The 21,357-nt window shown below is 34.2% G+C and overlaps 1 protein-coding gene across 2 annotated transcripts; it reads left to right on the top strand.

Moving 5' to 3' along the window:
• The first annotated feature begins 3,272 nt into the window (after positions 1–3,272).
• POU1F1 (POU class 1 homeobox 1) lies at positions 3,273–20,527 on the top strand. Of its 2 annotated transcripts, none has more exons than XM_042246949.2 (6): positions 3,273–3,534; positions 7,191–7,262; positions 14,217–14,441; positions 16,891–17,055; positions 17,804–17,864; positions 18,887–20,527. In XM_042246949.2, exons 1-6 carry the CDS (start codon positions 3,393–3,395, stop codon positions 19,095–19,097), a joined length of 876 nt encoding a protein of 291 aa, XP_042102883.1. In that variant the 5' UTR covers positions 3,273–3,392; the 3' UTR covers positions 19,098–20,527.
• The last annotated feature ends 830 nt before the right edge of the window (positions 20,528–21,357 follow it).

Below are 21,357 nucleotides of genomic sequence, written 5' to 3'. Positions count from 1 at the left end.
TAACAAGATGTCCTTCAGCAGGTTAACAGATAAACTGCGGTACATCCAAACAATGGAATATTATTCAGAGCTAAAGAGAAAGGATCTACAAACCCTAAAAAGATCTAGGGAAAACACAAATGCATATTACCAAGTGAAAGAAGCCAATGTGAAAACTCTACATACTGTATGAATCCAAACAACTGTCATTCTGAAAAGACAGAACTATGGAGATTAGTGGAGCCAGGGGTTAGGAAGAAGGGAAGAATCATAGGCCGAGCAAAGGGAGCATTTTTAGAGCAGTGAAACTATTCTGTATGATTCTACAATAGTTGATACAGGTCATTAAACATTTGTTCAAGCTAGTAGAAGACACAGGAGTGAACTTCATATAAGCTGTGGACTTTGGGTGATAATGATGTATCATTATCAGTTGTAACAAATCAGTTACAACAAATCAGTTCATCAGTTGTAACAAGTATATCACTCTGGTGCAAGATATTGATATTGAGGAGGACTGTGCGTATGTGGAGGCAGAGTGCATACAAGAACCTTTAGTACTTTCTGCTCCACTTTGCTGTGAACCTAAAAGTGTCCTTTTAAAAATCTTTTGTTTTTATAGCAATTTGAGACTGTTTTCAAGAACTTTAAAAATATCATAGGGGAAACTCATAATTCCATTTCTAATAACCCATCCTGAATGATGGATATTCAAAACAAGTCTACAGATAAGTTTTAAAAATGCATTGCGTAAAAAAATATATTTTGGACAAAGAGTTAATTGCATTGTTGTGTGTGTGTGTGTGTGTGTGTATATGTGTGTGTGTGTATATATATATATGTGTATATATATATATATATATATATATCAGAGAAGGCAGTGGCACCCCACTCCAGTACTCTTGCCTGGAAAATCTCATGGATGGAGGAGCCTGGTAGGCTGCATGCAGTCCATGAGGTCGCCAAGAGTCAGACACGACTGAGCGACTTCACTTTCACTTTTCACTTTCATGCATTGGAGAAGGAAATGGCAACCCACTCCAGTGTTCTTGCCTGGAGAATCCCAGGGATGGCGGAGCCTGGTGGGCTGCCGTCTATGGGGTTGCACAGAGTTGGACATGACTGAAGTGACTTAGCAGCATATATATAAGTGGCGCTAGTGGTAAAGAACCTGCCTGCCAATGCAGGAGACTTAAGAGATGTAGGTTTGATCCCTGGGTTGGGAATATCCCTTGGAGGAGGGCACGGCAGCCCACTCCAGTATTCTTGCCTGAGAAATCCCATGGACAGAGGAGCCTGGTGGGCTACAGTCCATAGGATCACAAAGAGTTGGATATGACTGAAGCAACTTGACACACATATAGAAGTGAAAAGCAAAAAGCAATACAAACAATAAAAAATTAATAAAGATGTAGACAGCTGGCTAAATTGTGATAGATTTATGTAGTTCAATAATCAGCAAAAGGAAAACTATTTACAAAAGATGATTTAAAAATCTGATGAACTAATAATTTACAGTGCTAAGTAAAGATTATAATGGGAACATCTATTTCCTGGCTATACATAATTTTAACTCTAACAGTGTGGTTTCCACTTCATAGCACAAATAGTCAAAAAGTAATAAATCATTACTAAGGAAATGATGTGGAAAAATGCAATTTTAGAATATTAGGTAGCATGGCAAATACTGGTGAAGTCCTTCGTTGCTGTTCCAGGCAAGTTTTACAGTGCTCCTCTTTATTATTGGGTTGCTATAATTTACTGACATACTCCAATGACCTACACTATAGAAAAATTGTTAGGAGAAATTTTAAAGTGCTATTCTTTCTAAATACCATTTAGTTTAATTTTTAAACTAAATTTTCTTAGCAAATTCTGTTTATAAAAATTTTCTTAAATTTTAAAAAATTAACATGTATTTCAAATACATTTTTGTATATGTGAAGTCTAAAAATTACAAGAATTCTGCAAGAGTAAAATAAATACTTGATTACTTGCAACCTTCTTCTCTCATTAGTGAAGGCTAATGGAACTTAAAAGAGAATTCAGAATGAAAAATATGCCATTTTAGAACAAATATTTTTCACACAATATCTCATGACCTTTTTTTCTACAAAATAATTGGTTAACGATAACGCATTCAAATTTCCATTTTTGAAAGTGTATTCTCATCAACATTAATATTAAATTTAGCATGAAGCAACCAATTCCAAGTTAAACATTCTGTGATATAAAATTTCAAAAGAATTGAATGGAGCATCAGTTCCTGCTTATGTCAATAATATCTATGTTTGTCAAGTTACATCTCATCCCTATATCGCCCCTAGTATACATTCTAAAGATAGTATTGCAGTCATTTATTTATATGTAGAAACCATGATCATTGTGAAATTGTCGTACAGATAATTATCATCAAAACAATTATTTATAGTATTTTTTTTTCATAGTCTTATAATGTCGATATACTTTGTGTGGAAAGTTTGTGCCCATTGAAGGTTCTGGAGCAGAATGGCTAAGATCAGAGGCTCTGGCAGAATTAAGCTCAGTGAGAATGGTACAGATCTCACAAAGATGCTGTGAAATTTGCTGACCTAACTGTGGAAAGTGACTAGAACAGTGTTGCCATCTAGTAAGAGTTCACTAAGTGAGTACGTCTGGTTGAGCAAATTGAAATCAAGAGAGAGATACTGTCGCTCATGTTCATCTTGTCTACAAATGACTCCAACTTTAATATTTTATCATTTCCTATTTATGATATAGGAAAAGTTCAATTGTTCCTACAGTTTTTCAGGATTGCACTGTGTATGAATCAGTAGTCAGTAATATAGTCATTCTCACATTTAGTCTTCTATGCTTCTTTTTAAAGACTCTGCTTCTTAAAATTGTGTCCTGTACTTTTATATTATTTTTCAGATTTAATGCAGTCATCAGAAAAAAGGAAAAAACAAATCTCATACATATACATTCGTCATTGTGTTCGTAGCAAAGAGGCACCCGGTGTCTTTCAATTCATTGCAGCATTATTTCTTTGAGGGACACTTTTTTTATTTTTAAGTTCTTGATTCCTCTCTAAAAGGTCTGAATCACTGAAGTCGTCAAATTAAGTTTCAGATTTCTCCTTTGCCTTCATTCCCTACCCAAGAACCAGCTTCCCCTCTTGGGCATGGATTGTGTTTGGGTAAGAAGGAAGACTGTCCAGATTGATAAAGCAATACCCCTGGGAAAAGATGATTAACATGTATAAAGGGATTTCCCTGCAGTATAAATACCAGCATGCGCTCTCTTGGTGCTTCAGAGCCTCCCTGATGTATATATGCAGGTAGTGAGATCTGAAACGGCCCTTTGAGATGGTAATATAATAAAACTGACTTGAGGAGTGGCACCTCTTCTCCGTTTTCTATTCTTTTGTGGGAATGAGTTGCCAACCTTTTACTTCGACTGATACCTTTATACCTCTGAATTCTGAGTCTTCTGCAACTCTGCCTCTGATAATGCATCCCAGTGCTGCGGAGTGCCTACCGGTCTCCAACCACGCCACCAACGTGATGTCCACAGGTACTAACTTTATAACAGTCTACACGCGGCTGCACCTTAAGATGTCAGGATGGGTGCTTTGAATCTTGTTAGTTTAGAATCTCATTAAAAAAAAAAAATTTAATGTGTATTAAGTTAAATATTCAGGATATTAAAGAAGCCAAAATGCCTAAGAAAATATTCAAGAAATATTAGTAAGTGTAGTAATTTCAAGTATTGTTGATTTTATTATAAATATCTGTCTTCTATATAAGTAAACAGGAGTCTGAAAACTATTTCTATGCAAATATGTATGGATAAAGTGTTAAACTAAAGAAATAATGTAAAATAATTTAAAAGGTGATTTTTTTTTCATCTTAGAGATTTATTTGGTTTTTAGATTACATTTATTACCATGTCTAAAAAATGCCGTACACCTCATAGTAAACACAACTGAATGATTCCTAATACCAACAACAGTGTGTTTCAAAGAATAAAATAATTAGATGTTTAAATACACTTGACTCAGATGATAAAGAATCTGCCTACAATGCAGGAGACCCAGGTCTGATCCCTGGGTCAGGAAGATCCCATGGAGAAGGGAATGGCAACCCGCTCCACTATTCTTGCCTGGAGAAGTCCAAGGACAGAGGAGCCTGGGAGGTTACAGTCCATGGGGTCGCAAAGAGTCGGACACAATTGAACGACTAACACTTTCACTTTAAATACACTTAACTTCTTTAGAATAACTAAAAACTCAGAAATCAAGTCTAGAGGCAGTATAATATTTATTTGTTTATTTTTAAAACTTTTTATTTTATATTGGAGTACAGCCGGTTAGCAATGTTTTGATATTTTCAGATGGATAGCAGAGGAATTCAGCCAGACATATACTATATCCATTTATACCCAAACTCCTCTCTCATCTAGGCTAGAGGCAATATAATATTTAGAACCCATGAACTGATTTGAATTTTTTCAAAATTTAGTTCTGAAGAGATTTCAACCGTTAACCAAGCTTTTATATTTTCTTATATAACTTTCGTAGATGAAACTTAAAATTAATTCAAATATATTGTCTCAAACACAACCAAGCAAATAAGTATGTTTTGTTAATGTGTCCACTTTTTACTCAGTAACAAAGGGTTTTGATTAATAAACAATGTCTTGGGTAAATGTCTGTTAAATAACACTTTTCACTTGTAAAGCAATTTAAGTATGAACTAAATTTTATAAATTTAAAAATTAATTTGAGTTGATACATTTATATGCCAATTTAAAATATTTTAGCCTTATATTTTATAAAATTAAGCAGCTTTGAAAGTAATATGTAAGTTTGGTATTAATCTTCAACAGGATTTTCAAGTATATGAAGATCATATATCTAGATTTTGGGAAAATAACTAATATAGAGATGTTTTTATCTACTGAAGAGTCTTAGAATTTAATTAAACATATATTGATGCAAATATCCTCAAACATGGTTTTAAAAAATTGTAATAAAGTATTTTTACGAAGAGGTGTGGTATAAGTAAATTTAAACAATTATCACATATTGTTGTATTGTTCAGTCGTTAAGTCATGTCCAACTCTTTACAACCCCATGGACTGCAGCATGCCAGACCTCCCTGTCCTTCCTTATCTCCTGGAGTCTTCCCATACAATTATCACATAGCTAATTGTGTATTTTAAATAATGGACGTTTAAATAGATTGAGAATGAGATGGATAACGCATTGTTTGCATAATATACTGTATGTGGATAGTATTTGGCTAGAATAAAAATTGGAATTGAGGTTAAAATTAAGCAGGTTTAAGCTCAAAACCCTATTTACTTTAAAATAAATAAAATTAAATAAATAATGTATCTAGTAAATTAGTTTCTCATTTATACAACTTCCCCAAATCAGCAAAACAAAAGGAATTTAAACCTTGGAAGTAAAAAAAATCATAATTAGTAAAAATGTCCTAAATGTCTATTGTTATTGTTTTAAATAGCAATAGCATTGATTTTATAATTTCTCCATCAAATTGTAATCATATAGATCTAATTGTCTAGGTAAAGAATTAGAAATGATTATAATGAGGGGGAAATGGCAACACACTCCAGTGTTCTTGCCTGGAGAATCCCAGGGACGGGGGAGCCTGGTGGGCTGCCATCTATGGGGTCACACAGAGTCGGACACGACTGAAGCAACTTCGCAGCAGCAGCAGCATAATGAGAGAAGCAGTTGGATATTCAATGCGTTTCATGTTTGTTTAATTTTGGAATGCATAGAAATCATTATAACACAAAATGACTTCAGTTCTATGTGTCAGTTGTAAAATGAAAATTTATACAGATACTTTAAAATATTAAAAATGAGTTATAGTTAGAGAAAATGTTTTACTTTATGTCTTTAATTGATAGACTACATATTTTCAAGAAGGACTATAAATATCTTCTAATATCATATTATTCAAGAAGACACAATTATATTTTTGAAAATCCACTACTCTATTCAGGATATAATGGGGAAAAGTAAAAAATAAGATACATAAGAAAACATTGATTAGTGATTTTATTGTTAGCAGTTCATTGTAATTCAAGTTGAAAGCTTGATAAAAGTTAAATAATTCAAATTTAATTTCAAAGTACACCTCAATTCAGTGATACTTGTAGCTATTTATTTATTTATTTTTTAAGTCGCTCAGTCGTGTCCAACTCTTTTCGACCCCGTGAACTATATATAGCCCACCAGGCTCCTCCGTCCATGGGGTTCTCCAGGCAAGAATAGTGGGTTGCCATTTCCTTCTCCAGGGGATCTTACCCAACCCAGGAATCGAACCCACGTCTCCCGCATTGCGGGCAGATGCTTTAACCTCTGAGCCACCAGGGAAGCCCAAATGAAGTTAAATTATATGCTGGATTCAACCTTTATAAACCTCTAGTTTGACCAGCTTCATCATTAGAATTATTCAATTAATTGTGTGCATGCAGAAAATCTACAAGCTCATGGTTTCAGTATCAGCCTAAATACATTGTACATTGTCACAGAGTTTTTGTAAGCCTCTGAATTTAATGGAGTTTTATGATCATACCCAATAAAAGACTAGTGGCTCTGCCACTTCCTCTTTGATTGAAGAAATTTGTTAGGTGAATAAGCAGAAGTAAAAGTAAAGACAGATGGAGAGTTGATTTCTGCATTCATTGCTCCAGAAAGAGACAATTTTATAGTACCATGTTATATGAGAATTTTAAGAGACTATCCTCTGGTCAGTTCTTTGCAATGTCTACATTGGGTGAAACCTGCAAAAATTCTGCAGCTTCTGGTAGTGTGCGTGTGCTTACTCAGTCATGTCCGACACTTGGCAACCTCATGGACTGTAGCCCCCAAGGTTAAAACTGGTCAGTCACGCCAACCCAGAGCACTGGATATAATTAATGAAGGCTTTAGTCCACTGTGATGATTCATGAACTCATTACTTGGGAAAATTTTCAACTCCTAGTTTTAGCATACTCATCAGAGAACTGCCCCCAAATGAGAACAAATTATTGGCATATAACTTTAAGAATAGCATAAATGTGTACTTTTGAAATGAAACGAATGTGTCTTGAATCCTCATACATTTTCTTACCAGTCCCGTCTATTTTGTCTTTGATCCAAACTCCTAAATGTTTGTGCACATGTTTTGTGGTGGCAACATTGGGAAACGCAGCAACAGGACTTCATTATTCTGTTCCTTCCTGTCATTACGGAAACCAGTCATCGACCTATGGCGTGATGGCAGGTAAGAAAAATTGTCTTTACATGTAAGATTGAGTTTGGGGACGCTTGGATGCATTTTCTGGGTCAAAGGGAATCTTGACCAGAGTGTATCATGAAATTCAGATCTCCTAACCTTAGAAATTGCTGCTAAATCCACCACTTACTATAATGGTCCCTGATCTGTGACACCTTCAGAGATCATAATGGTTATACCTGATCACTGCTGTTCTCTACAAGTCTGAAATGAACTGCTATGCTTCTTAACTCCTGTGTTTGCTTTGTATGATTTTTATTCTAATTCTCTGTTGCCAAACTGCTAATTGTCACTTTTTTATGCCATTGGTGGGCTTGCCTCCAGTAATAATAAGGTAGCTTTATGTAACTATTTAAATTTAAAAGTAAATTAACTAAAATAAGGTCAGATTTAAAATTCCTCAGTTGCCAACAGTAAGCAAGTCAGCAAAATCTTTAAATGACCACTTCATTGCCCGCCTCCATACCAACAGGGTTAATGATTATGAGGTACGGAACTTAATAGTCATCATTTCCCTTGAGATTTTGGCTGTTCCTTCAGTTCCTGAATTTAAAATAAAACAGGAAAGTGTTTAATAATCTTTTGTGGCTACCAAAGCAGACAGACTAACTTATAGAGCATTTTCCTCATCACAGTATTTCTTTTGGCCATTTGGTCTATAAAGATAAATAAGACATTGAAGGCTAAGAGAGATTTGCAGCTGCTTTAGCAATAGTTGAATCTTTGGCAGCCCTGTCTGAGATGCTCTGAGTCTTGGATAAGACTGAAATAGTATAAGTTACATACTTATTTCCCTCTGGATAAAGAAAGCATCACTAGATCAAGATAAACTATCTTGTTTGTTGACACTTAAATGAAGGTATTGTTAGCAAATTTCTTAAGGAAAAGAAAATCTGACCTAAGAGATCCACTCATCACAAAATTTATGACTTAATTTTAGACTATGGCTATACAGTAATTTTTTTGTGCACAGAAATTATTCAGAAATCTCTTAATCTTTTATTTCTGCAGCAAGAAATAATTTCAGTGACAATAAACTACTAATGTTCTATGTGAAAAATATAAATGTGTGTGTGCATGCTTCTGTGATAGTTGTTATCTAAATAGGTAATTTAAAAAATCAAACATAGATTTATGCCTATAAATTTGAAATTAAATTGAACAAAGAATTTATTTCACCAACCTTTAATTTCTAAAAATTTCTCAGATTAACACTAAATAAAACATTAAAACTTTAAAATGATATATTACAGAACAAATTAGCTTTCCCTACATTCTGTTATAAAGCATTCTGAACAAACTCATATCCTCACCTTTATGATGAAGTGAAAACTGATGTTCTTAATGGTTACCTTTAAATCCTAATGTCTCTCTTCAATAATTAAAAAATAAGGAAAGTCATATTTTTCTTCCTCTGTGAAAACGGACCATTTATGATTCGTGTACTTAGCTGTTAATCAGTTTCCATGGTTAATGAGAGGATCTCTCATTGAAGATGAACTACTTTCATTATAAAAATAGTAGAATAATGTGCATTTAGCCACTAGCGCTGCTGGTCAAATGCTTTCTGTGGCCTCCACCACACTTGGATTACAGAGACAAGAAATGACGAGCTCATAGACATGCGCTACTCTTTCTTGGAGGAGAGAGTCCTTGCTGTTCCTTCACAGTAATTCCCAGGAACCCAGGGGCAAATTAAGTCAACTCTGCACCCTGCAGGGGGCAGCAATGAGTGGAGGTTAGCCCTCAGACCAAACACTGTGAGATCTAGGTAGAACACCAGATCTAGGTAGAAGCTGCTGAGTTCACAGCTGGCCTGAGAAATCTGACATCCCTCCCGTTTCCAGGGTTGCAGATAACAAGCCCAGGTTCACAATGAGAGTCCACAGGCAACTCAGGTTGTGCTGGTCCAGGTTTCCTCAGCAGGCCCTCAGCAAACTCTCATCTTCATTAAAAGTTAAAAAGGAGAGGTCTTTGGAAAAACCTTTTAAAATGATTCAAAGCCCTGGTTGGTGATAATAACAAAAAAAATTGATGTCCTAAGCTTTAGAGGTATCGCTGTAGTCTTAACCCAAAATTACATATATTTTGTCGCTGAAAGAAAAATTCACCATGGCAAACATAGAGATTATATTTGAATATTTTTGAGAGGGAGATCATTAAAATGTGATGTGCTTTGTAATTTGTTACAATGTCACTATTTTGACATATATTCAGTATTAGCCTTTGCATCACGGCAGATTAAATCTCAGAGAATCTGAACCTTTCTGCTGTCATCCCCAGAGAAGCTACACAAATTGAGTTATAAAACACAGGGATTCAGAAGTATTCAGGAATTCAGAAAAGGTTTAAAATACACAAGAGAAACCTGGTAATGTCATTTGAATTTTCTGAGAAGTCTCAGGCATTCATCAAATCAGCCACTTCCACACAATCCACAGAAGCGTCTAATCACCAACAACAAAGGTGCATTGTCACATACTCCATATAAAAGAGAAGCTGCAGAAAGAGCCATATTTCAAAGGGTGTGAAATTGCTTTATTTGAATATGGTTATTTTATCCCTATACTCTGATGCTTATATTTAGTCTGAGCATTTCATTAAATTAATAACCCACTGGAAAGCAAGAGCTACAGCTCATATTTTAAGCTAAGGTTGGTAGGAAGAATTCTAATCATCAGATGAATCCTCTGTGCCTCATAGTCCAGTTGTGGGGATATCAAAGAGAATGATTGGTGGGGTGAAATGAATTAGCCACACCAGGAGCTAATTATAAATCTCGTTCAAATGAGCATCTCAAAGTGTTAGTCTCTTCACATCCAAGTTGAGATGGGTACCATACATAGCTCTATCGGAGTTGAGTTGTGGCAGCTTTCTACCAACTCAGCCTGATTTTCTCCTTGATCTTCTCTTCAGATACATTCGTAGTTAAATTTCTTCTTCTGTCTCTTCTCTCCTAAGTACTTAAATAATTCAACAGCCTACAGGATGGATGATAGGAAAGAGGGAATTACAAATACTATTCACAAATCTCTTCTAGATAAACACAAAAGAAAACTAATAACAAAAACCTTTCAAAATTCTGATTTCTGGGTATACAAGGTGGTGTCTGTTCTCATTTGTAAAGCTGGGTGAAAGTTGGAAAGCAGACTTAATGAGCTGTGTACCTTGTCCACTATCCTGTGTAAACTGGGCCAATCAGCTACATTGTAATGATTGCTAAAGCCAGCAAGGTTATGCGTCATGATGGCCACCCAAGATGTACAGTAAGAGTCCTTGATTAAAAACTGATCTTAAGAGGAAAGCAAAATAGCTGATGCTGGAAAATTATTCAAGGAGATGAATGCTCTTTTTTAATGAGATGTAGATAATACGAATAAAGGATGAGTATAGCTGAAAAGTGTCTTTTGCACCTGGGCTAGGACAAAAGGTACCAGAAATATGTTTCACATTTACATAGGAAAACAGTCTACTTTGGAGGCCATCTCTTCGTTCTTGTCTTTTTTCTATTTCCTTTTTTCTTTTTTGTTTTATTTAGTTTTATTTTTGCCTCACTTATTCTGGATGTGTTGACACTAAGGGAAGAAGTAATTCTGACCATCTTTTGCCTCTGGATCATGCAAGGCGCCTGCAGTAGCATGGACACTGTGTATTTTCCTTAAATTATGTAGCATCTGTCTCAACTTCACAACTCAAAAGCCGCCACAGGCAATCTGTAATCAAATGGCCATGGCTGTGCTCCAAATCAACCTAATTTACAGAACTAGGCAGAAGACCTGTTTATATGTGGATAGGATGCAGCAATGCACAAATGAGAAAAAAAATCACAATTCAAATTTATGATTTGTTTCACATTGTCATGCATGAACGTAAACAAAGAAAATAAATGGAAATATTTAAATGAACTTTGCTGTGCATATCTACAGCAAGGTGGGGGTATTTTACTGCGTCCTTCTGCTTCCCCTGTCTGCTCTTTTAAAGCTTCTAGCCCACAACCTCAGAGATGTTGTCAGTTAGCATCTAGCTGAGCCACGTGCTGCAGAAAAGCAGTCTGTCCCGTATCATGGGACCTTGAATCAGGTGCCTGTAAGGCGCGCTGGACCTCAGCTTCCCATGATCTGCTTTCAAAGACTTAACCTCTGTTCCTCTCCCTCCTCTGCTGTCCAGAAGTCCATGCAGAGCAGTTCAGAGAGGCTATGGCGGATTAATCTGCAGAGTGGAAATCCATCTTGGACTGTAAAGAATGTACAAACCCTTCAAAGCTATTTAGGTGTGCACTTGTTCTAGGCTTATAGACAAGTTTGGTTTATCAGTGTTTTGGAAAATATTCATGAAACTTCTGCGGCACACAACTTTCTGCATCTATTCTCTCCGTGCTCAAACCCTGACTTTTTAATATTCCAGGCTTTAGAAAAACCTTTTAAAATACCTTGTCACATATACCATACCAATCAAACCCCATTTCCCCCCAAATATAGGATCATATAATAGAAATCAGTTTGTCTGACTGTGCTTGTGACTGTCCCAAATTTCTGTTTAACATTAGCTTCAGGAAAACTGTGTCCCTGTGGATAATTGTGGATACTTTCAGTTAATGAAAAATAATGCAACACACATTGTGTTTTCCTTTCTCCTCTGGATGCCAAACTTTTGAACATGGTATTTCTTGTGTACTCTTTATGGACTCATGTTCAAATTCATTTTCTAAATGTCCATTTCTCCAGAGTATTTATAATGTATACACTAGCTTTAAATCTTTCCATAAATAGAGATGGCACACTTCCAATATTTTAGTAAATACTTATAATACTTTCGTTTGAAAGCATCCTTTGTTTGAACGCATCTTTTGTTTGAAAGCATTTGTTTGATGTGGCCAAATATATTTAAGATGCAGAATCCTTGAGTCATTTGATTTTCCTGAGTACAGATTACCTGAAAAATGAACTGATTATTGATGTGGCTTATTGCGGTGTTCACTGGGCTTCACTTCTAGTTTCAATTGTATAGTGAATTCATCTTAGCACCCAAGGAAAGTTATTTGTTTTTATATGGATTTTAAATTGTGGATTTAAAAAATACACATTTTTTTCCTCTGAAAATAAAGCAAAAGTCCTTAGATAAATATTAAGTAAATGTTAACATAAAGGTGATACATTTTTTATATACTAGTATTTTACTTAACTAGTAGAAATCTAAAACTAATATTAGGCCAAAAATAAGCTTTGTTAAAATGTAACAAACATTTTAAAAATTGAATTTTGTAATAAATTAAAAATTGATAAAATTGTTCTTTAAAATTTTAACTGGTCTATTCAATGTACCACCCACTAAAGCAAAAAGTGGATTATTAACAACAACAACAACAAAAACTGGATAGTTTTGATTTTTGAAAGTAATAAGAATTGCTTTAGACAGAAATAGTTTCTTTTTGTACATTTTTTATATCTGTGAAACAGCTAAGCTTATTTCATGATATTTTGCTTAATTTCTCACTTGTATGTATTTTGTTTCAGAAAAATAATAGTCTACTGGATAGGGGTACACTTCAAAATTATATTTTCTCATATAAATAATATGAGCCAACAATTTACTGACTTGCAATATTCTTTGCTCATTACATATTGATATATTAATTTAAGATTTATATATTCTGGCAAAATACACTATTACTCATGTCTGATTTCTGACTGTATTTATAGAGAAATTATAAATAGCATAAAACTGATGTATTTTTTAGTACGTTTCTAAGAATGATTACTGCCTATATTCTATAGTCATTTAAATTTAATTTATACTCATAAGAAAAATGATTAATTATTGAATATTTTATTTATATCAAAATGTCTTAGTTATACCCATGTCATTTAATATAAAGTGAAATCCTTAGGAATAAAAATGTAATATACTGCTGAAGAAAACAGAAATAAAATGTGTGGGAATTTAGCTTATACCATCCTGTCACCCATATTCCCTGACTGAGACAGTCTCCTCTTTCCAAGTGAAGAATGAAATCTAGAAGCAATTAAACAATTAAATCATGTAGTTTTTTGAGATTTCTCATTTAACTAACTCAATGGATTCAATGCTTCATCATTTATGAGGGATTATGTATCATATCTAGAATTGCACCCTTCCTTGACATTTACTTTTTCTTCTTAAATAGTAATCAAGAAATGATTCCATCATAGTATATGTTTAAGAATCTTGTTGCTGACCTTCTAATAGATCTTTAAAAGTTACTTTTTGTCAACATCCATCATTACCATTAAATCTATTTAAACCTTATTAATGTATTTTGTGTTCTCATAATTTTCTTTTTACCTGCCTTTACCTAATTAAGCATTTACTGATAAAACATTGGATTTCTTAATGCTGTAATATCAATTTTTCAATGCTATAAAAATTTCCCAGCAGAGCACTTAACATACACCTTGATTATAATTAAGAAAATAGAGATCAAAATATACATTCTGGTAGAGTTGAACCTCAGATTCACAATAACAGATGAATAGATTTTTGTTTGTTTGTTTTTGGGGAGCCAGGCTGAATTCCATAACCAGGAATCAAACCCAGGCCCCCTCTACTGGAAGGATGACGTCTTAACCACTGGACCGCAAGGGAAGTCCCTAGATGTCTTTTAAGAGAAAAACATTGATGAAAAACTCACACTTTTTTGAAATTTGCTTATTTCTATTTAAATTATTTGCAAGTCCCTGGTTCTTTCCTTTGGCTTTGCATTATCTTTGTTTTCGCTGCTCCCAGGAAGGTGGAAAAAAATGATTCCATTTATACTAAGCTACACTGACTTCTACTTCAGAAAACTGAATGTCAGGTAACCTTTTAGAACTGAGACTGGCCTTCACAGAACAATCTGATGGGCCAAAATTTTCCATGTATCAAAATGAGGGATAATTACAAATGGTCCTTTTCTTGTTGTTACAGGGAGCTTAACCCCTTGTCTTTATAAGTTTCCTGACCACACGCTGAGTCATGGTTTTCCTCCCATGCATCAGCCTCTCCTTTCAGAGGATCCCACTGCCGCTGATTTCAAGCAGGAGCTCAGGCGGAAAAGCAAATTGATTGAAGAGCCAATAGACATGGATTCTCCAGAAATTCGAGAACTTGAAAAGTTTGCCAATGAGTTTAAAGTGAGAAGAATTAAGCTAGGTAGGTGCTTGTTAACAGCTGTGGGACACACAACCCCATCTGCAAAGTCTTACGCTATTACTGTTTCATGTCTTACACGCTGCTCAGAAATCCAAGACAATTCTCATTCTACATCTCTACTGTGGATGTAAGTTACTTGAATTATGAAAACCTACAGAAACCTTCACTTCCTTCTAAATTCTTAGCAGCCAAAATGTATAGATTTCTAAATTAATGGCCTCTTTTTCAAACATAAGTTCAGAAATACCTTTGTTTTATTTGAATTAATACCTTTGTGTGATTCAAAGGCTAAAAAGCTGTGTGAATTGTATCCCTCTGCTTATCCTTCCTATTTATCAATGTTATTAGTTTCTGTGTATCCTTCTATTCTATGCATATTCATATAAGCCAATTCATGTATTTCTTCATATAGACATTTTTCATTTGACTATTTTAGAGAGCTTTCAGTATTAGTTTTTTAGAGAACTCTTCTTTTTAATGCATCTCTCAATTCCATTTTATGAATATATTACCAGTCTCCTACTGATGGAATTTATATGGTCTTCAATCTTATGTTACTGAAGACAATGATGCAGTGATTAACTTCATAAATAGCATTTTGCACCTATAAAAATATATGTGTAGGGAAAGTGTTAAAAGCAAAATTGCTTGATTGAAGAGTATGTGTATTTGTAATTTCAATAGATGTCAAATTGGTCTCTATGTAAGTTCTAACAAATCTTATTGCCACCATGAGTATCTCCTTTGCCACTCTTCAGAATATGAATTCTGTTAAGGCAGAAGTTTTTTGTTTTTTGTTTATTTCCTTTAGCTTTCTCCTTAATGGCATGCCCTCAGCACTTGGAAGAGTGACTGGCATGTAGAATAAAAAATAGTTATTGAAGGGAAAAGATGCTATTAATCTTTTGGACCTTTGCAAATCAGTTAGATGAAAGTAGTAGTTTCATTTTAAATTTCCCTTATGAGTGAAGAGTGAAAGAAGTTCTTTCATGTGTTGGACAGGCATTTGTAATTCCTTTTCTGTGAGCGATCTGTTCATAGCCTTTGCTCACTTTCTAGGGTGAAGTGTTAATATAAATAATCATAATAATTAACCTTGATTTAAATGCATGAAATATATTTTTAATGGATTGAACTCATAGTACAAACTTCTGCATTTGTGGACTGAGCCATTGGTAACTTTTAATGATATCAATTGATGGGCATCATATGTAATCATTTTATGCATACAGGTATATAGCCTTGGGCCCTGAATTAATATGTAGTTACTATTTGTCATAAACACAGCAGTAGGCATCTTTATAACATTTATTTTCAATTTACTTTTTATATGACTGTGAGTGTTTCAAATTCTACATTGATGACATTTATCAACTTATATTCTGAGAATGTTTGAGACAATCTATGAAAACTTTTTGCCTGGAGATAGAAGCATTGCCAAATGATATAATAAATGCTTGGTGATATACATAAAATGTTGTGTGACCAAAGTCTCATAATAAACATGCTTTTAGGGAAAGTAAACACAGTTCTTAGTTTTATTTGGTAACTTCAACATGTTGAATTTTTCACTTTTACAGTTGAGATAAAAATATTTGATATATCACCATGTATTTTACGTATTATATTTTAATATCTATAGATTTTGAGCATATTTCAACAGATGCCTAATAATAATGATTAGAGAGAAATTTTAAATGTCTTCTAAAGTGTGTGTTAAGGATTCCCTGGTAGAACAGCTGGTAAAAAAAATCTACCTGCAATGCAGGAGATCCCAGGGTCAGAAAGATCCCTTGGAGAGGGGATAGGCTACCCACTCCAGTATTCTTCAGCTTCCCAGTGGTTCAGCTGGTAAAGAATGTGCCTGCTCTCCAAGCGATCTGGGTTCAGTCCCTGGATTGGCAAGATCCCCTGGAGATGAGAACAGCTACCCACTCCAGTATTCTGGCCTGGAGAATTCCATGTACTGTATAGTCCATGGGGTTGCAAAGAATGGTCTGGCTACATTTATATTAGGTTATAAAAATGATTCATGTATAATTACTACAGTATATAGCACAGTGGCAAAAAAAAAAAACACTGGATACATTAAAAAGAATCATTTTACTACTTTACACCTATGCTATATTGTCTAGAAACATTTCTTATATATTTTTGCAAAGTATGTATAACACATTTATCTAGTTTGGCTAAATATGAATGGCAGATGTTCCTATCTGAATTCTTTTGACTTCTAAAGTATTAACTTATTAACTAGAAGGAATTTTTTAAAATACCAGGCAATTCTACACTGAGTAACATTACTGTTATTCTAAATTGCCAACAAATATATTGTTAAAAGCAATATTTAATAGTTGACAAAGATACATACACACATTTACACAATAGTGGACCAAAATCAGTGTTTCTTGCAAAACTGAAGCTGATGGCCTTTGTTGTTCTTTCACAGGATACACCCAGACAAATGTTGGGGAAGCTCTGGCAGCTGTGCATGGCTCTGAATTCAGTCAAACAACTATCTGCCGATTTGAAAACCTGCAGCTCAGCTTCAAGAATGCATGCAAACTAAAAGCAATATTATCCAAATGGCTGGAGGAAGCTGAGCAAGTAGGAGGTACAAAAGCTGTGTTTCTGGAAACAGTGATATTTTAACCTGAAAACAATGGTTTCCCTCGGTTGAATTTGTGCTAAAGCGAGAGGTTTGAAGTTTGGTTTGATTTTTCTCTTTGACATGAAAAATAAGTATCTTGTTTCATCACACTATAAAGAAAAGCAAGGCCAGCGAAAGTGTAGAAATAAAGGTATTGAGAAGGTAAATAATCAGAGAATAAAATATATAGGGAAAGTTTCTACACAATGTGGCAAAGGTGTAAAGTGGTGAAATGATTCTTTTTAATGTATCCAGGTTTTTTCCTGCTGTGCTATATACTGTAGTAATTATTCATGAATCATTTTTATAACCTAATATAAGTGTAGCCAGACCATTCGCACACACCGTTCTTTCTAGTGAATAACAAGCAATTACTAGATGAACAATTTAATGTGATAAAATTATTTACTTATATTAATGTCAAGGCTGGCTAAAGAGCAAGGTTTGATAGCGTTTAGAGCAACTGTTTCAACAAAGATAGGGTATGATTTAAAGACAACTGTTAATATTTATAAAGTTAGTATTTTTTTTCTGTGTTAACATTTTAACCTAGGGCTTTTAATCTAAAATGATGTGTACTGCAAAATTTAAAACAAAAATGTATGATAATTCTATTTTGTATTATTTTATAAAGAAACTTTAAATCCAAATCTGATAGTTAAAAAAAAAACCTGCTTTGTTTTTGTAATTATTCACTGTTTTCGCAACACAGCTTTATACAATGAGAAAGTTGGTGCAAATGAAAGAAAAAGGAAACGGAGAACAACTATCAGGTATACTTTTGAGATATTAAAAGTTAGTGGAGAAGAAAATGATATTTTAAAATGGAATGAGCATTTGAGTATAATATAGGTTCAATATAACATGAAAATGAATAGAGCCAATTGAGAAAATAAGATAGGTGAAAAAGCACAACATTCAATAAAGTACTGCTGAGAAACAGCTGGACATTTAAAATTTGATGGAAAAAATATGTATTGTTTGATTCAAGAACAGTTTTGCTCTGCAGGCTTTGGATAAAACAGAAGCTGTACAATCACAGCTAAAAAGAATGGCTGTTTCTACTGTCGGTTTAGACATAAGTCTTGCTTCGGGAAAGACCCCATGGACTGTAGCCTACAGGCTCCTCCGTCCATGGGATTTTCCAGGCAAGAATACTGGAGTGGGTTGCCATTTCCTTCTCCAGGAGATCTTCCCGACCCAGGGATTGAACTCGGATCTTCCACATTGTAGGCAGATGCTTTACCATCTGAACCACCAGGGAAGTCAATATGTTATCTATGTTATTACAAATTAACAAAACTGGTCACTAGTATTTTAGTTGCTTAAAGTTCAAAGTGACTTCTAGCACTTCAAGCCAGATTGTTTATTTATCTTTTTGTAGTTTCCATAAGGTTCATGGAGGAATTGCTAAAATACAGGTTTTGTTTTGGTTGGTTAGTTGTACACTAAACACTTCAATAACCTGAGTTCTGGGGGACATTTAGAAATGCATGCAGAATTATTTTCTTCTCAGTAAGTCAGTGCCCTCTTGTGGCAGAAAGTGGGTAAACAATGTCTGGGTTGCCCTCCTTAATTTCTTCCTGTGACTCTGGTAAAAGGAGCCTACATGAGACAAGCATCTAAATGTTCAAAAAAAACTTCACATTTATTATTGTTGAAGAGCTTGGAAGGTGTTTTCAGAGTCTTTAGGTTTCCTTTTTACGTTAATGCTAATACTAATGTTTAGGAAATTTAACCTAACTTGATTTTGATCATCTCCCTTCTTCTTTCCTGCCAACTCCCCATCTCCCAGTATTGCTGCTAAAGACGCCCTGGAGAGACACTTTGGAGAACAGAATAAGCCTTCCTCTCAGGAGATCCTGAGGATGGCTGAAGAACTAAACCTGGAGAAAGAAGTGGTGAGGGTTTGGTTTTGTAACCGAAGACAGAGAGAAAAACGGGTGAAAACAAGCCTGAATCAGAGTTTATTTCCTATTTCTAAGGAGCATCTTGAATGCAGATAGGTCTCCCGTTGTGTAACAGCGAGCTTTTCTGCTTTCCATTCCTTTCCCTTCTCCAGCCAAAGTAGAAATCAGTTATTTGGTTAGCTTCCAAACGTCACATCAGTAATGTTTGCAGAAGTGTTTCTCTTCTACTTTAAAAACAAATACAATTTAAATTATGTTGATGAATTATTCTCAGAAGGCATATTGTACATTTTAAGCCAAAAACTAATAGGATTAAAACAATGATTCTGTCTCTCTCACTATATCTTTCCCTCTCTCCCTAACACACACACACACACACACACACACACACACACACACACACACGAGTATGCACATGTGGTCTTTTTTCTTTTTGCAAAGGCTGTATATCTGCTTTTTAATATTTTGGCCAGTTCTGTCACATAAAGAATATCAGTAGAGAAGATCCAATTAGAAAATTCCTTACCTGATGCCCTGCTTGCCATCAATTTTAATAGTTTGTTTGAACTAAAAGTGTTGCACTTAAGAACCAGAGGTGCCTTAGAATTTTATTATTGCATTTAGGAATAAATCTTAATCAGAAGCGACACCTTTGAAGTAATAATTAGGGCACAGAGCCCAAAGAAGTGTTTCAAAAGAAATTTGTAGAAATATTAATTTATGATCTTTTTATTCTTCCCAGACATTAGCTTTTTGATGTTTAGCTGTGGAAAATATGCTTTATGGATTCTTGAGCCCCACACTACTCTTTCTATAAGCTATAAAAGTACAAGGAAGATGTCTAGCTTACTTGCTATTTCTCCAGTGCCTGGGAAAGCCTTTGCTCACAGTGGAAAGAAATCTTTGTTAAATGAACAAGGGATTTTACTCTTAACAGTGGCTACAAACTTGAAGAGAGTCAAATTTAATACCAGAGCTCATTTTTGAAATCTCACAACCTAGAAAATCATCTGGGGTCCCATCAGAAAAGAGGATCATTTTTGGTTTAATTAGTTAGAATATGATTAATTGTTAATGAAAAAGTTTGCTGTATTGAGCTTTTCAATTCAGGGAGTTGCACCTTAAGGAACATGTATTTAATTAATAAGACTGTGCACCACTGTACAGCATATGGAATATAGCCAATAGTATATAGTAACTTTAAATGGAATATATAGAAATATTGAATCAGTTGTACACCTGAAATTAACATATTGTAAATCAACTATACTTCAATTTAAAAAAGAATGCACTTCTTTAAAACTTGTAGCTAGAAGCAAACTGTGATGCGTTACCACTATCAAATAGCGACTTTGTTTTGTGTTTTGAATGTCAATCTGCTGGCAAGGTTTACCTAACTTATTTTATATAACAAAAAATGGGAACAGATAAATTTCTTTATTTAGAATGCTTACTAAATAAACTATACTGTCCTGTCTCTTGCTTTTTGTAATATTAATAAAGACTAAGGATTATGCAGATCATAATATATGTAGATTATATATACATGTGTGCACATAATTAACATCAATTGGATAGCTGGAAACATTGATATATTATTAAAAGCAAACCAAAAAAAAATCAGTTTTCAGTGGCCTGATAATCCATGCTTAAGTACACATCTACTACCCAGGAGGTGTTAAATAATATACAGATACATACATACATATATACATATATTTATGTATACTTTGTATATATAAAGACTTTTCATAAGAGTTAATTCCAAATTATTCAGCTGTGTGGATTTATAACTTTTCTCTTGATAATTCATTTGCTTAAAACATGCATTAGTTGGGGAAGTGATTCATTAGTTTGTAAAAGGCAGAGCAAAATGTACATACAGACCAACACTCCTAAAAATACATGCATGCGTGCTGTTAAAACTTGCAAATAAAAGCAAATGTAATGCATTATAAATCTAGAATAGTGACTCTTTGCACTTAAATATGAAGCTTCTGGGAATGTTCAATCTGACTCTATATAGCAAAAACAAGCACGGATATGTGCCTCAGTCATCATTACAGATGTTTAGATTATAATCAGACATTCTTCTATAAGGTCATTCTTTCCAACTTTAGATACAGTTAGCATTGGAAACCAGTTTTTCTCCCTAAAATACATCGAGGCAATATTTAATATTGAAATAGCAATCCCTTATTTACTATTTATTACTAGTAATAATACTACTACTAGTCCCTTATTACTAGTTATTTACCAGTTGTAAATGTACTGGTGTTTGCTATTAACTCATTTGTATAAATGAGTTTTGAGACTATATTTTCTAACTATTTAGACAGTATTTTAATAGATATTG

The sequence above is a fragment of the Ovis aries genome, chromosome 1 (assembly GCF_016772045.2).
Source record: "Ovis aries strain OAR_USU_Benz2616 breed Rambouillet chromosome 1, ARS-UI_Ramb_v3.0, whole genome shotgun sequence".
Classification (NCBI taxonomy): Eukaryota; Metazoa; Chordata; class Mammalia; order Artiodactyla; family Bovidae; genus Ovis; species Ovis aries.
This window is presented reverse-complemented; position numbering and strand designations above follow the sequence as displayed.

Excerpts from the sequence above, each read along its gene's own strand:
- POU1F1 (XM_042246949.2), top strand. The coding sequence starts at position 3,393 with ATGAGTTGCCAACCTTTTACTTCGACTGATACCTTTATACCTCTGAAT. Across the intron at positions 14,442-16,890 it reads AGTGAGAAGAATTAAGCTAG|GATACACCCAGACAAATGTT; the intron begins GTAGGTGCTTGT and ends GTTCTTTCACAG. Across the intron at positions 17,865-18,886 it reads AAACGGAGAACAACTATCAG|TATTGCTGCTAAAGACGCCC; the intron begins GTATACTTTTGA and ends CCCATCTCCCAG.